Raw genomic sequence first — 16,569 nt, forward strand, 5'->3', positions numbered from 1 at the left:
CTCCAGGCTTGTGTAGTTGCTGATGACACCCTTCTAAGTGAGTGTTTAAGAGTCAGGACTCTGGCCAGGATGCAGCCCAGGTGGTGGACTGCTCACCTAGCACGCAGGAGGCCCTGGGTTCCACCCCCAGCAACACATAAACCAGGCCTGGTGACAATATGGAGGTGAGGGAAGTGTTTCAGAAGATTATGGTCATCCTCCGATACATAGTAAATTCCAGACTTGGTTTTAAAAACAAACAGGCTATAAGATCAGAAATGTTCACTGTCTGGCATGATGGCACATGCCTTTAATTCCAGCACTCAAGAGGTAGAGGGTAGCCTGGTCTACATAACCAGTTCTGGGCTAGCCAGGGCTATATAATGAGGCCCTATCTCAAAAGCAGACGGGGGTGGGGGGAAGAAAAAGGAGACTCTCACATTAGATTCTGTAAATATATGATATATATATATATATATATATATACACACACACACACACACATATATATATATGAGACAGTATCACATACTCAAACTCTCTATCCAACATGCTTTAAAATGGAATCCCTATGGCTTCCTCTGTGCTAGTTAAGCCCTCTACCAGCTAAACTTCCTCCCCCGTCCTTCCCAGTGGGCTCTCAAGCCTATCAATTAACCTAACATCCTTTCTTCCTGTTTCCTTTCCTTCCTTATTCTTTCTGGGCTGGGGATTAGAACTCAGGACTTCACACATGCTAGACATGCATTCCACTTTAAGCTACATCCCAGCCCTCCTCATTTCCTCTAAATTATTATTTCCCTTTACTTAAATAATGATGATGATGATGATGATGATGTGTGAGTACTGGTTAGCATGTGCCTCAACACACGTGTGGAAGTCCTGAGAACTTCCAGAGAACAATTTTTAGGAGCCATTTCTCTCCTTCCGCTGTGAGGCCGGGGGATGGAGCTCAGGTCGGCAGGTTTGTGTGGCAAGCTCTTTTACCTGTGAGCCATCTCGCCGGCCTTCATTTTCATCTATTATGAAGATACTACTCTCTTAAAACGCTCAAGGTTTTAAGGATTAGAAGTTTCACTCTTCGAAGGCTCAGCACTGAGCTGACATTTGCTGATTGCTAAATACATGCCACCAATAATAATATTATTATTACTAATCATTAAGTATTAATTATAATAAATTTTTGAGACAGGGTTTCTCTGTGTAGCTTTGCGCCTTTCCTGGAACTCACTCTGTAGACCAGGCTGGCCTCGAACTCACAGAGATCCACCTGCCTCTGCCTCCTGAGTGCTGGGATTAAAGGTGTGCGCCACCACCGATAATTATTATTGTTCTTAATTACACATACTTTCTATCTCCGGGTAAGGCGCTAAGCAGGAAGGAGAGAATTTCCAACACCATCAAGCCCGAAGAACTCACAGGGTGTAGGTTCCTACCTGATCCAATTCTTCAGGTTCCCCAGATGCAGGGCACCCCCCCCACCCCGGGAAGCCACCCATCCTTGGCTTAGCTGTGAGCACTGAAGTTTTGTCTCAAGGAGGGAGCACATTTTCCAAGGTCAGCGAGTCAGGCAGAATCTGGGACAAAGTTAGTGGGGAGGGGACCCCATCCTTACTTACCTCTACCTACACCTGGGGACATCACAGCCCCTCCAACCCCGCCTGAGCCTCAGTTTCCCCGCCTGGATTGACTACACCTCTCTCACTAGGATCTGCACTGGGGACTTGCTCTCTTCCACCAGCCGGGGGCGCTGCACCGGCTTGGGGAGGATGGGGGTCTCGGGGTTAGCAGGCCTGGGCATCTGGGGTTGCACCTTCCCCAGCCGGGGTCAGCAGGGGCCTTCCCGGGGTGTTCAGGCTCCTGTCAATCTCAGCCCCCGGGGCGGCGTGGCACTGCGCAGGCGCGGGCCTGTTCCGCACGGCGCAGCGGCGGGCGCGCGCAGGAGCGAGGGATTCCCTCTGACGTCATTGCTAGGATACCAAACAAACACTCGGCCGCGCCGGCCGAGCTCCTTATATGGCTAATTGCGTCACAGGAACTCCGGGGAGGGCGGGGCGGGATCCCCTCCCGCGGAGACCCTCAGATCGCAGCCTTGGGGACCCCCGAGACCACCAGGGTCACCCTATGGGCAGGTGGAGGGTACACGAGGCCCTGGGGGGCGCCACAAGGAGCTTCGGCGGCGGAAAGGGAGAGTTCGGGAGGTTTGTGCATGGAGCCGCGGGTGACGCAAGCGGGGGGGGCGGGTCCCGGACGCATAAATTCAGCCCGGCAGCTCCAGGCTTCATTCATAAGACTGGAGCGGCTACGCCGGGGACACGCGGAGCCGGGGCTTGCAGGACTTGACTACTGGTGACTCTTCTTCTTCTTCTTGGCGGCCGTGAAAAAATTTATATATATATATATTATTTTTTAACTGGAGAGAAAGTTTTGTGGGTTTCTTTTTTGCAAGACTCCTTCTAGATCGTTCTTCTGTTTCGTCCCGAGGATAGACTTACTTTCTGTGGGCTTTTGGATCGCGCCCCTCTGCCCTCCCCCATTTCGTGGGACTCCTGGAAAGGAAGGAAGCAGCGTCCGAAGCGCACGCTGACCGGCGGCACTGCGCGGCGGGACTCTGGGCGGGGAGCGATCCCCGCGTCGCCCGCCGTGAAATCGACGGAGCTTGGACTTTCAGGAGGTACAGCGGCGACCTGAAGGGGACCTGGGCGCTTGCAGAGGGGACTTGCATCGAAACTTGGGCAGTTCTCCGAGCCGGACGCGGAGCTCCCCCAAGCAGCGCACTTTGGGGACGTGTCCGGTCCACTCCGGACTCGCATCTCATCCCACTCGGCCATAGCCTTGGCTTCCCGGCGACCTCAGCGTGGTCACAGGGGCCCCCCTGTGCCCAGGGAAATGTTTCAAGCTTTCCCCGGAGACTACGACTCCGGCTCCCGGTGTAGCTCGTCACCCTCTGCCGAGTCTCAGTACCTGTCTTCGGTGGACTCCTTCGGCAGTCCACCCACCGCCGCCGCCTCCCAGGTAAGTTCTCGATCGCAAAGATGCTACTTTGGTGGTCATGGAAAAAAAATATTTCTTTAAGTCTAAAGTGTGGGTTAAGCATCCTCTCAAATAGAGACGCGCCAAAAACCCAGGATCTGGGAAAGCAAGAGGCTTGGGTTGCACTTTGGTTTTTTGTTGTTTGCAAATTGCAAGGAATGGAGAGATGTTTGCAACGGGTTGTGTGCGAGGAGCGCGGGAAAGGAATGCAGTTGGGCAAGCGTTGGTGATGCCTGGTGCAAAGTATAAGCAGTGGCTAGCAGAAGCTGAGAACTTTCAGCTGAGCTCCGGCTCCCTCACCCGGAGCTCGGCAAGTAGGGGAAGAAAAACCAAAAAAGAAAACCCCAGAGAAGCTTCCAGTAGCCTTCTCCGCTGCCTCCTCCTCCCAAGCGCGGACTGCGGGGCCCCGGTCGCCCGCCACCCGCAGGGAGTTCGGGCCTCGAACCCCGATCACGCTGCCTCCGCCTCCTGCGCGGAGACGTAACGGGGGACCCGTGCGTAAAGGCTGACGCGCTGGAATCCTCCGTCTGACGCGGGGCACGCACAGTGCGCGGCGCCCCCTCCGTCCGCCCCGCCCCTGACGTCCCGGGCACGTTCTATTTTGGAACGCCGAGGCCACGTTGCTAAGGGAGGGGGGCAGCGCGGCTTTCTGATTGGCTGTCGCGGAGCGGGCTTTAGCCAATCAACGTCTCCTTCCTATTTGTAGAGCGTAGCTCCGTTCCCTGCTTTTTGTGGTTCTTCCGTGCTGGGGGGTCTCCAAGAGGCAGAGCTAGGGGATTCTTGTCGTGATTGGGGCCACCCTGTGAACTCGCGGGTCTGCGATGGCCTTGTGGGGACCTGGTCCTTCTGCTCTCAGAAGCGGGAGGCTTCTGGCCCAGTGCTAGCGTCTCTAAGGGGGACCTGGAGGCCGTCACCCCCTCTCCAGGCACATATATACGCGCTCCCTGCGCGCTGAACACCCAGTCCTTTCGAGGTGTCCAAACATTAGATGAGCTACCCCGAGGGGAGGCAGCCAGGTGGTCTCTAAAAGGTCCGCCTTCCCTTAGTTCCCAGGACTCTGATTGGCCAGGGTTTCAGCCCTTCCCTCGCCACGCCCCCCAGAGTAGTTAAGCCTCTAGGATTCCACTTGCGGGAGGGGGGTGGTGATGGACGCTTCTTGGGTTTGGGGACGCAGATCCTATATCGCCCCCATCCCCTGCAAGACAGTTTGAAGGATCCCCACTATCCCTCTTCTCTACCTCTCAGTCCACTCCAACCTGTCACTTGTCAGTCTCCTTGGGGAAGAGACAGAAATTCGGAAGGGATGCTCTCAACTCTTAGGCCAGTCCCCCAACACCATTGGAGCTGGGATCTCCGCCCCTGCGGGAGCCCTCATACAGTGGGGGTGTGTTTGTATGTGAGTGGAGAGGAAGGCTTGGGTTAAGGCCTCTCCCTCTCCCTCCCTCTGGGGTGGGGGTGGGCTGTTGTGACTGTGTGTGTATGTGTGTGTGTGTGTGTGGCTCCGTCCCGGGAGGTTCTGTCACCAGGCTCTGTCCAGCCTCCTCTCCACCCCCCCACACACCTAAGAGTCACCAACCCGGGGTGTGATTCACCACCCGCTGCAACCGTGCAACCTTTCCCCGAGGAAGAAGGAGGAGGTAGAAGGCAGTTGAACAGAATCCTCTCATTAACCACTGCGTCACGGTGTAGTGGAAGGGTGGGTGTTGTGGCTTTTTGCCTGTGACACACACACATCCACACCCGCTCACCCTGTGCTCACTCACAGGGGTCGGTGTGTGTTATGTGTGTTGGGCGTGTGTGTGTCGGTGGCTTTGTTTGTGTGTCTACGCCTGTGTGTGTATGTCTCACCCCGTAGGAGTGCGCCGGTCTCGGGGAAATGCCCGGCTCCTTCGTGCCAACGGTCACTGCAATCACAACCAGCCAGGACCTCCAGTGGCTCGTGCAACCTACCCTCATCTCTTCCATGGCCCAGTCCCAGGGGCAGCCACTGGCCTCCCAGCCTCCAGCTGTTGACCCTTATGACATGCCAGGAACCAGCTACTCAACCCCAGGCCTGAGTGCCTACAGCGCTGGTGGACCAAGCGGAAGTGGTGGGCCTTCGACCAGTACAACCACCAGTGGCCCTGGGCCTGCCCGCCCAGCCAGAGCCAGGCCTAGAAGACCCCGAGAAGAGACGGTAAGGATGAGGCCTCAGGCGTTGCTGATCTGGAGGAGCCCAGGCATGTGGGCCCCGTTGGTAGAGTGCTTGCTAGCATGCATGAAGCCCTGGGTAGCTCTTCAGCACAGCATAAACCGGGAGTGGTTGTGCAGGCTGGTAGCCCCAGCTCTCCAGAGCTGGAGGCAGGAGGATCAGGACTTGGAGGCTAGCCTGTGCTACTTATTGAGATTGAGTTCAGCCTGGATTGCAAGAGATCATTATTTTAAAAAAAAAAAAAGTTGGCCTGGGGGTGAGGGAAGTAAGAGGAGGGACTGATTCTGCCTCTGTTGAGTTGGGGGTCCTCTGAGGCCTCAAGCCTGAAGGGACTTCATCGTCCCTTCACCCCTGCCCCTGAGGAGTAGTGGTTATTGTCTGGGGTTCTGGAGGAAAAGGAGTGTTGTCAGGGACGGTAGACGTGCCCCCACATCTCACAGTCCTCGTCTCTTTGACGCAGCTTACCCCAGAAGAAGAAGAGAAGCGAAGGGTTCGCAGGGAGCGGAACAAGCTGGCGGCAGCTAAGTGCAGAAACCGTCGGAGGGAGCTAACCGATCGACTCCAGGCGGTAAGGAGGAGATCTGGGCTGTCTGGAGGCTGTGCCGGGGTGGGGGCTCGTCACCTTGCTCTGCCCCCCACTCCTCACTGCGCGGGTGTCCTGACCGAGGATTCCCACTTAGGGCCTGCTGGAGTCGCTGTATACGCATGCGCAGACCCCTACCCGCTCACTTCCAGCTGTTCCCCCCTTTCCCTGGATATGTCCCCACATGTTTCTTCCTCTCAGCTTAAGAGGACAAGCTGGAGGAGGCCATTCTGTGTGTCTTGGTTTAGGAATAATCCATTTTGCCGCAATGTCTCTATTTTTTTTTTTTTTTCTGAGACGGGGCCTCCCGGTGTAGCCCAGCCTGCCACCACCATCCCACCCACCCCGCGCACACACACACACACACACACACACACACACACACACACACACACACACACAGATAGCCTTCAGTCTCAGCCCCTGTGAGTGCTGAGATGACACACGGACCATCATCCTGGCTGGCTCGAAACTAAATTATTTTATGCTGCGTCAATTCCTTTCCTCCTGCCCCAGCTACCTACAGTTCTCCAGAACTTGAGCTGGTGGCACCCACCAAACCCACTCCTGTCTTCCTTCCTCCTTAGTGTGAGGGTCCCCTCTCCTTAATGCCTGCATAGTATCCTCTAGCCCCTGGAAACCAGGGCCCATCTCTGCTTTCCTCCTGGGAGGCTGAAGGAAAGGATGTGTGATGATGGAACCAATACTAAAAACAACACATAAACAACACATAACGGTTGTTTATTCGCATAACCAACTGCACTGTTTTTCTTTTTCACTCTTTAAAAAAAAATATTTCATTATATTTATTTATTTGCTGACATTCGAGTGTGTGCTAGTGTGCCACAGCACACATATGGAGGTCAGAGGACAATTTCCAGAGTTGGTTCTCCCCTTCCAATTTCAGAGTGGGTCTCAGAAATCGAGCTCAGTTTGTCAGGCTTGCTGGCAATCGCCTTTGCTCACTGAGCCGTATTGCCGCCCCCTGCCTCCCTTTTTAAGGCTGAGTGCTCCTAAGTACGGGCTGGCCTCAAACAAACAGTCCTCCCCTTGCCCAATCATCTCTTGCTCAGTTGGGGAAACTGAGGCTCCAAGTTTGCATTGTCTGCCAGGAGTCCCTCGCAGAGGACGTTCCCCTGAGTACAGAGGGAGCCATCCGGCCCTCTGGATCTGCAGCGATAATGCGGGTGGGGTGGGTGAGCCGCTTTGCGTGGTCGCTGACCATCGTCCCTCCTTTCTCTCTCCTGTGACCTGGCCCTGCTGGGCTCCATCAGGAAACGGATCAGCTGGAAGAGGAAAAGGCCGAGCTGGAGTCGGAGATCGCCGAGCTGCAAAAAGAGAAGGAACGCCTGGAGTTTGTCCTGGTGGCCCACAAACCGGGCTGCAAGATCCCCTACGAAGAGGGGCCGGGGCCAGGACCGCTGGCCGAGGTGAGAGATTTGCCAGGGTCAACATCCGCTAAGGAAGACGGCTTCGGCTGGCTGCTGCCGCCCCCTCCACCACCGCCCCTGCCCTTCCAGACCAGCCGAGACGCACCCCCCAACCTGACGGCTTCTCTCTTTACACACAGTGAAGTTCAAGTCCTCGGCGACCCCTTCCCCGTTGTTAGCCCTTCGTACACTTCCTCGTTTGTCCTCACCTGCCCGGAGGTCTCCGCATTCGCCGGCGCCCAACGCACCAGCGGCAGCGAGCAGCCGTCCGACCCCCTGAACTCGCCCTCCCTTCTAGCTCTGTGAACTCTTTAGACAAACAAAACAAACAAACCCGCGAGGAACGAGGAGGAGGAAGAGGAGGAGAGGGGAAGGAGCGGTCGGGGGTGTGTGTGGACCCCTTGACTCTTCTGTCTGACTGCCGGCCATCCGCCTCTGCCATCGGACAGGACGGAAGGACCTCCTTTGTGTTTTGCGCTCCGTCTCTGGTTTCTGTGCCCCGGCGAGGCCGGAGAGCTGGTGACTTTGGGGACAGGGGGTGGGGCGGGGACGGACACCCCTCCTGCCAGACGTCTAATGGTCCTGTCACTTCAACCCGACTTCTGGGGATGGATGGATAGATGGGTGGGTGGGTGGGTGGGTGGGGGTGGGATGGGACGCCCACTTTTGGCGTCTTGCGTGAGTGAGGCTGGAGGGGGAAGGGGTGCTGGGTGCGGGGTGCAGGGTGGGCTTGTGGACGAGCTGGCATGCACCCCCAGAGAGGCCCAACGAGGAACTGACAGCCCTGTCCTTCTCTTTCCCACCCACCCACCCACACTCCAGGGCGCAGGGTGACCAAGATAGCTCTCTTATGCTCCCTCGGGCCTTAACTGATTAACCCCACATTTCCAAGAGGTCACAACCTCACCTCCTCCGGGACGAATTGAGCCCCCCCCGACTGAGGGAAGTCGGTGCCTGCTTTGGGAGTCCGCTCACCCCACTTCCCCGATGATTCCAAAATGTGAACCCCTATCTGACTGTTCAGGCTTTTCCTCCTGGAAAAACTGGCTTGGGTTGGGTTTTTTTTTTTTTTCCTCATCTGCTACGGAGCCCCCTCCCAACTCAGGCCCGAGCCCACCCCTGCGCAGTATTTATGCCCTGTCCCCCTCGCCCCCACCCCCTCAGCCGCCCTTGGCCGTCCTCGTTGGGCCTTTCTGGTTTCAGGCAGCAGGGGGCGCTGCGACGCCCGTCTTGCTGGAGCGCTTTATACTGTGAATGAGCGGCCGGATTGCGGGGTGCGGCGGGGTGGGATTGACCCCCAACCCTCCAAAGCCTTCCCTGGGTCTCCCCTTCTTCCAGCTGCCTCCTTCCTCCCCTCGACAGGGAGTTAGACTCAAAGGAGTGACGGTGACGCACCCCTGTGGCCTTCTTGCGCAGGCCCCAGACATTTTTTCTCCAAGGTCTCCCGCCTCCCCCCAGCCTAGGACGCCAACTTCTCCCCACCCTGGGGGCCCCGCATCCTCTCACAGAGGTCGAGGCAGTTTCTAGAGAAGTTTTCAGGGCTGAGGCTTTGGCTCCCCTACCCTTGATATTTGAACCCCCAAATATTTTTGGACTGGCATATACTTAAGAGGGGGCTGAGTTCCCACTATCCCACTCCATCCAATTCCTCCAGCCCCAAATATGGGTCCTGGCTCCTCCCTCCAGCTTTCACCTCGTGAGAATTCCACGAGTCAGATTTCTATTTTTTAATATTGGGGAGATGGGCCCTCCCCTGTGCTGCATGGAACACATTCCACACCCTGTCCTGGGTCCTCGGTTCTAACCCTAACCCCCACCCAAGCTATTTATCCCTTCCCTGGTTCCCGAAAAGCACTTATATCTATTATGTATAAATAAATATATTATATATGAGTGTGTGTGTGCGTGCGTGTGTGTGTGTGCGCGTGTGCGAGCTTCCTCGTTTGCAAGTGTGCTGTGGAGTTCGAAATCGCTTCTGGGAACTGGAGTCAGACTCTCTGGCTATCCCTTCATAACTCACTCTTTTTGTCGTCCCAGCCCCTCTGGCTGTTGGAGACAGTCTTTTCTCAGTCTGTTTCGCTCTGACCACTTCCAACATGTCTCCTCTCTCACTGGCCCTGATCTTCCTTCTGTCTGTCGACTCCGGGTTTGTTGGGGACATGCAATTTTACTTTTGTGAGTAAGAGTGACTGGGTGGTAGATTTTTACAATCGGTATCGTTGAGAATCCTGGGTGGGAGGGTATGAGCAGAAGGGCCTGCCGCTGCCGACCACAATTCATTGACTCCGTAGCTGCCCACCCATGCTGTATTTGTGATTTTGTTGTTGTTGTTGTTTTGTATTTTGCACCTGACCCAGGGGGTGCTGGGGCAGTCTAGCACTGGGCAGCTCCCCTCCCCCCTTGGTTCTGCACTGTCGCCAATAAAAAGCTTTAAAAAATGTATCCACGAGGTCAAAGTGTCTATTTCCCCTGGGCGCCCGTTACATGGCTTCCTCTCAGCAAGACTGGATGAATTTGGATTGCTAGGAAGCCTTCACAGGCACTTATTAGGGCACCTAACCAATCAGCCCACAGCCAGACGGAAGGAAAATAGATACTTGGGAGGACTTCCCATGTTTCCAGGCTGTGTCACCTACTGGAAAAAAGTAAGGCTCAGAATGTCAGGTGTGAGGTACTGATGTGGTCAAGAGTCTGGGAGACTTCATGATTGGGAAAGAAGATATCCAGAACATTGGATGTTCAATGATTTCAGCAAGAGCTAAAGGGGTGTAAGGCTGGGTGTGGTGGGGCACACTTGTAATCCCAGCCTTTGGGAGGTAGAGGCAAGAGCATCAAGAATTCAGGGTCAAGAAGATGGTAGATATCAGATATTGGGGCACTGGGGGATGTCACCGTGACAGGAGCAGGAGGCATGCGGAGAGTGGGAGAGAACCCTCAGGGAGCTTCTGCAGGCAATGGCATTCTTAGAATACAGAGTTCCTATGCTCTTTCGAAAGCGTTAGGGGAGCCATCACGGGTTCTGAGCAGCCGAGAAGCCGGGCAAGATTAGTGTTAGGTGGACTCTTCTACTCCCCAGACCGAGAGTGCCTAGAAGAGAAAGGGACCCAGGACGGGAGAGAAAGGATCCAAGAGACATGGAGGAAGCAGGACGCATGTCACTTCATTAGTAGAAAGCCCGGGAAGGAAAAATTCCGGGGGGAGGAGGTGCACCACCACTCGGGTGGTCTGAGAGTTCTGGTGACCTCAGAAAAGGGAAGGCATTTGCTCCAGCCTCGGTGTCCCCATTCTCTCTGTCAGCCCTGCCATCCATCAAGTGTGTCTCAAGGTCACCCTGGTCAGGTCTCCGTGTGATGCGGCTTTATACGCTCTACTTTTCTCTCGAGTTCACTAAATACATATAATTGCCTGGTGCTTTCTTCTCCACTGGCCAGGTTCCCTCAGGGGACCGGGGCTAAATAAAGGGGTGATCACAACTGTATGCCCATCACTGCTCCAGTACAGAGACAGGGCTGAGCCAGAGTGAGCAACTGAACAAATATGTGACTAATACGTGCACGCGTGATTAAATACATAAGCGAGCAAACGACTGGATGAATAAATCATTGAAGGGGAGGCACCGAAGACAAGACGGGCATATCCTATCACTGTAGAGACAGATTTAAATGCACGTTTGAGATGCACTGGATCCTTCCGGGAGGGACAAAGAGTAGCTACGAAGAGAGGATAAATAAGAGCAGAGCTGCACATGGAGACGTTTATCTCCTAAGATGTGGTTTTGCAGGGAGCAAAATGGGATAGATACTCCCGCCCGAAAGGTGGAATTGAACCACTCTGTCGCTAAACAGCTACAGGTTTGAAGCCTGCACCCCAGACCACTGAGGATCATCCGGGCAGATGCAACTATTTTCGGACAGGTATATAAAGGCCAAAGAACAGAAATCTTATAAGTTATGGTTATTGTACACGAGCTACAGGGAAGGACGAATTCTAATGTTTTTAATAATAGTCTCACAGTTTACAGTGAATATGTACTTTTTTTTTGCAACGCATGCCACGCATGACCCTACCAGCTAAAACTAAGTAGCTCATTTGCATAGCGCCGTGCATTCTGGGAAGCAGCGCCTAAAGTGCCTACCTCCCCTGACTGCATAGGAACAGAACTTTTTGCAAAGTGAAAAGTCAGCTTTATTTTTTGTTTTGTGTTTTGTTTTGTTTTGTTTTTAAAGTAAACGCTCTTGGTGCGGCACTCGGAAGCCCCTTCGAGGCCGAATTCGAGTTTTTCTGCGCGGGAGACGCCAAGTTTCTCTGAGGGTCTGGTGGCGCGCGGCCGCAGGGCGCCACCTGCTGTTCCTTGGTGGAACTGCAAGCGTTTACGGAGCCACCAACCGGTCCTTCTTGCCTAAGTTTAGACGCTGGAGAGACCTGAGCCAGGGAAACTGAGGCACAGACATGGATCGTGTCATTAGCCCAGTTCCTGGCACCCAACTCCCTGGGGGAAGCGAAACCTACGTCATTATAATTGCGATATTCTTACCAACACCGCTGTCTTTTTTGACAGGGTCTCCCTCTGTAGCCCTGGCTGGCCCGGAAGTCACTAGGTAGCCCAGGCTGGCCTGAACTTCGAAGCTATCGTCCTGGCTCAGCCTCCCGAGTGTGGGGATTGGTACAGGCGTGAGTCACACACCCATTTAAACCTTCCAATGACTTCCGTCCCGTTAGAATGGAGCCCGGTAATCTAACCCCGTCCACCCCATAAACAGCCCCCACCCCACCCTGCTGGACCTGGCTGAGCGATGCCCGGCACGGCCCTCCCTCCTCGGGGCCTTTGTGATGCTGGTCTCAAACCCCACCGCCTAGCAAGGCTTCCTTCCCCGACTGCGGTTTGAATGGTTAGTAAATCGCCCCTCTCTCCCCTGCCACACACAACCAGGTCACCACGTGCTCCTCGCTTACGGCCTGACTGCTTAGATGAGGGGACGCACGTCCCTAGAGCGGTGGTCCTCAGCCTTCCTGTCGCCGCGACCCCCAGCCACAGAATCGTTTTCGTCGCTGCTTCATAACTGTGGTGTTGCTACTACCGTTAGGAATCGCAGTGGAGGGTCGCAGTGGAAATAAATACCTGTGTTTTCGGACGGTGTCATGCGAACCCCGGGAGGAGGTGGGGTCGCGGCCCACAGGTTGAGAACAGCTGTCCTGGAGGCAGTGTGAGGACGCCGGCAGGGGGCGCTCCCTGACGGCTACTTCAATTCCCAGACTGTTTTTGTGCCCCGAGTCGGGGTGCAGGAGTGGGTCGGGGTGCAGAGATAGGCCCGAGGGCTTTAGCGTCCCTGGACGGATTATTCTCCCACCTCCCCATATTACGATATGAACACTACATGTTAGGAAAGACGTGAACGAACTCGTGTTTAAAAAGCTTTGCTGAAGCACAGCGGTCGCTTGTAATCCCAGCTCTCGGGAGGCAGAGGCAGGAGGATCTCCGTGAGTTCGAGACCGGCCTGGGCTAGAGAGTGAGTTCCAGGACAGCCACGGCGGGTACATAGAGAAACCCTGTCTTGAGAAACTAAAAAGAAAAAAAAAAAAAAGAAAGAAAAGAAAATGTATATATAATAAAGTATTTATCTATTTATTTTGTTTTGTTTTTTTCCTCGAACTCAGACATTTCCCTGCCTCCTGAGTGCTGGGATTAAAAGTGTGTGTGCGCCACCATGGTCTGGCGTATTGATTCTTGTGGGTGCATGCACAAGGACGGCTAGCAGAGTCGGCCCCCTCCTTGCTGCATGTGGCTTGCAGGGTTGGAGGGTTCGTTCACCTTTACCCACTCGGCCACCTTTCCGTCATTTTGTGTGCATGTACATGTGGTACTGGGGAAGCGACCCATGGCCTCTCCCTTGTTATGTAAGTGCCCTATGGCGGGGGGGAAAAGAAAGAAAGAACGAAAAAGAAAGAAAGAAAGAAAGAAAGAAAGAAAGAAAGAAAGAAAGAAAGAAAGAAAGAAAGAAAGAAAGAAAGAAAGAGAGAAAAAGAGAAAAAGAGAAAAAGAAAGAGAAAAAAGAAAAAGAAAGAAAAGGAAAGGGAAAAAGCTCAGCGGTTAAGAGCACCGGTTGCTCTTCCAAAGGACCCCAGGTTCAATTTCAAAGGACCCCAGCACCCACATGACAGCTCACAACCGTCTGTAACTCCTGTTCTAGGGGAACTGACACCCTCAGACATACATGCAGCCAAAACACCAATGCATATAAAAACAAAACAGACAAAGAAACAAAAAACAAATCCAAGAGTAAACTTTTTTTTTTTCTTTCTGGTTTTTCGAGACAGAGTTTCTCTGTGAAACAGTTCTGGCTGTCCTGGATCTCACTCTGTAGACCAGGCTGGCCTCAAACTCACAGAGATCCGCCTAACTCTGCTTCCGGAGTGCTGGGATTAAAGGCATGCACTATCACTGCCCGGCCAGTAAACTAAATTTTAAAAGTAGCACACAACTTGGCTGAAGATATAGATATTGCTGTTGTGGTGGGGTTTTTTGTTTGGTTTGGTTTTGATTTTTTTGTTGTTGTTGTTTGTTTGTTTGTTTTATTTTTGGCATGGTCTGACCACATATAGCCCTGGCTGGCCTATAATTCACTACCAAGACCAGGCTGGCCTCTGACTCACAGAGATTTGCCTACTTCTGCCTCCTGGGTGCAGAGGACAATTTGGGGGAGTTAGTTCTCTCCTTCCATCTTGTGTATTCCAGGAACTGAACTCAGGTCCTCAGGCTTGGCAGCAAGCACCTTTAACCCCTGAGCCATCTCCCGGCCCCTCTCTTTGTTTTAGTAGCTAAACTATAGACATGTAAGCTATGTGTCTATAACTCCTCTTTGGCCCCCCTGTATCTATCTCCTATAATGGCAAATAGGGCAAGAGAAAAGTTACACAGTGATGAACAAGTCTTAACATTTCTGTGTTTGTCTTTACGGTGATCCATTTCTGACAAGCAAGGTGGCTGGCTGCCAAGGTGGCAAGTAACATTTTCTTTATAAAAGACACTTGTTCTATTTTATTCTACTTGTTCATGGTGCTGATGATGGAACTCAGGGCCCCTTGCAAGATAGGCTAGCTCTCTACCACTGAGCCACACCCCCAGCCCCTCACTGGGGGATTCTAGGCAGGGACTCTACCACTGAGCCACACCCCCAGTCCCTCACTGGGGGATTCTAGGCAGGGGCTCTACCACTGAGCCACACCCCCAGTCCCTCACTGGGGGATTCCAGGCAGGAGCTCTACCACTGAGCCACACCCCCAGCCCCTCACTGGGGGATTCTAGGCAGGTGCTCTACCACTGAGCCACACCCCCAGTCCCTCACTGGGGGATTCCAGGCAGGAGCTCTACCACTGAGCCACACCCCCAGCCCCTCACTGGGGGATTCTAGGCAGGTGCTCTACCACTGAGCCACATCTCCAGCTCCTCACTGGGGGATTCTAGGTAGGGGCTCTACCACTGAGCCACATCTCCAGCTCCTCACTGGGGGATTCTAGGCAGGGGCTCTACCACTGAGCCACACCCCCAGTCCCTCACTGGGGGATTCTAGGCAGGGGCTCTACCACTGAGCCACATCTCCAGCTCCTCACTGGGGGATTCTACCACTGAGTTGCATACCTAGCCTTTGATCTTTACATATATATATATATAAATGCATTGGTGTTTTGCCTGCATGTATGTCTGTGTGAGGGTATCAGGTCCCCTAGAACTGGAGTTGCAGACAGTTGTGAGCCACCATGTGGGTGCTGTGAATTGAACCTGGGGCCTTTGAGAGAACAGCCAGTGCTCTTAACCGCTGAGCCATCTCTCCAGTCCCGTCTTTGATCTTGTGAGATGGTCTCGCTATAGCTCCGTTTGTCTTTGAACTGTGTAACTATCCTGGAACTCAGCACTGGGATTACAGATGTGTGCCACCATGTCTGGCTGACCACTGTGTTTTCCTGAGTCAGGCAGTGCTGGGTATTAAACAAGTGACCTGATACATGCTCGGCAAGTGTTCTTCCGCTAAACCACATCTCTAGCATGAAGGATCTCACAAGGAAGTGAATGACATTTGGGAAACAATATCACTATCATAAACAACCAAGTAACCATAGACATTTCTAGGATTGAGCATTTCTGCTAGGTCGTACTTGGAAAATATACTTATTGTCATTATGTGTATGTGTGTACACAAGACATAGCATGAATGTGGAGGTCAGAGGACAACATCATGGAGACAGTTGTCTTCCCATCTTTACTGTTACTTTTTTGTGTGTTTTGCCCGCATGGATGTGTGAGTCTGTGCAGCACAGCGCCTGCAGTGCCTGCAGAGGCCAGAAGAGGGCATCAGATCCCGAGACTGGAGTTCAAGGTGGTTGTGAGCCTACGTGTGCAAAACCTTGGACCTCTGGGAGAGCAACTGGTGCTCTTAACTGCTGAGCCATCTCTCCAGCTTGGCATTTCTCTACCCTTCCGACCATTCCCCAGATTCAACTCATACCACCACGCCTGTGTAGCAAGTGCCTTTACCGGCTGGATTCTCTCACTGATCTTAAATCTTTCCCCTTTCTTTTTTGAGACAGGGTCTGATGGTTATAGATTATAGACAGGGTTTGATTGTAAACCAGGCTGACCTTGAACTCACCAAGATTCACCTACCTCCGTCACGCCTCGCTTTTTTGTCCCCCAAACATTTATCTAGTTGTTTATCTGAACGCATCTGTGAGGGTGTACAAGAACAACTCGAAGAGGTCATTTCTGGTCTTTCACAGCGCGGTGCCCAGAAATGGAACTCAGTTGGAGGCAGGTGCGTCTCACCAGCCCCAATCATTAACTTTCTAACTTTTACTTGGAAATTATTAAAATGACACTTCTATGTTTATGGTGGGTGAGTGCGGGTGGGTATGCGATGGAGCAGACAGGAAAGTGACAGGACAACGGGTCGGTTCTCTCTTTCTACCGTGGGGGGTTCGATGATCCAACTCAGACCGTCAAGGCCTTTACTGGATGAGCCCCATCTTGCAGCCCCCAATCATCTCTTTTTGTTGTTGTTTTGAGACAGGGTCTCGCTACATAGCCCTGGCTGTCCTGAAACTCAATGGGCAGACCAGGCTGGTCTCAAACTCCAAGATCCACCTGCCTCCGACTCCTGAGTGCTGGGATTTAAGGACTGCGCTACCATCTTTTAAAAATGCTTTTCAGTGTAGGAAGGTATACGTGGAGGGGCCTTAAAGCACAGAAGGCCGTGGATTTTCCACAGGAGTCTTTATTACAGTGTAAATCCAAGCTCAGGGCTCGTCTGGACCCCATGCAAAGCCCCAGCATAGGGGTAGGTGACTTCAAAAGATACCAA

The 16,569-nt window shown here is 53.3% G+C and overlaps 1 protein-coding gene and 1 non-coding gene across 3 annotated transcripts; one reads left to right on the top strand and one right to left on the bottom strand.

Moving 5' to 3' along the window:
• The first annotated feature begins 2,859 nt into the window (after positions 1-2,859).
• Fosb (FosB proto-oncogene, AP-1 transcription factor subunit) lies at positions 2,860-7,732 on the top strand. 2 transcript variants are annotated; one of them, XM_059253543.1, is made up of 4 exons: positions 2,860-2,994; positions 4,868-5,188; positions 5,664-5,771; positions 7,061-7,732. In XM_059253543.1, exons 1-4 carry the CDS (start codon positions 2,869-2,871, stop codon positions 7,520-7,522), a joined length of 1,017 nt encoding a protein of 338 aa, XP_059109526.1. In that variant the 5' UTR covers positions 2,860-2,868; the 3' UTR covers positions 7,523-7,732. The 2 variants fall into 2 exon arrangements, with proteins under 2 accessions (XP_059109526.1, XP_059109527.1); XM_059253544.1 differs by lacking the exon at positions 5,664-5,771.
• Positions 7,733-11,021: 3,289 nt separating this feature from the next.
• On the bottom strand, positions 11,022-11,108 carry Trnastop-uca (transfer RNA opal suppressor (anticodon UCA)). The gene has a single exon. It is a non-coding gene; the product is annotated as a tRNA-Sec (tRNA).
• Positions 11,109-16,569: the final 5,461 nt, after the last annotated feature.

Source organism: Peromyscus eremicus, chromosome 1 (genome assembly GCF_949786415.1).
Source record: "Peromyscus eremicus chromosome 1, PerEre_H2_v1, whole genome shotgun sequence".
In the NCBI taxonomy this organism is placed as follows: domain Eukaryota; kingdom Metazoa; phylum Chordata; class Mammalia; order Rodentia; family Cricetidae; genus Peromyscus; species Peromyscus eremicus.

Coding starts and splice junctions, on each gene's coding strand:
- Fosb (XM_059253543.1), top strand. CDS start 2,869: ATGTTTCAAGCTTTCCCCGGAGACTACGACTCCGGCTCCCGGTGTAGC. Junction 5,189..5,663: donor GAAGACCCCGAGAAGAGACG/GTAAGGATGAGG, acceptor TCTTTGACGCAG/CTTACCCCAGAAGAAGAAGA. Junction 5,772..7,060: donor TAACCGATCGACTCCAGGCG/GTAAGGAGGAGA, acceptor GGGCTCCATCAG/GAAACGGATCAGCTGGAAGA.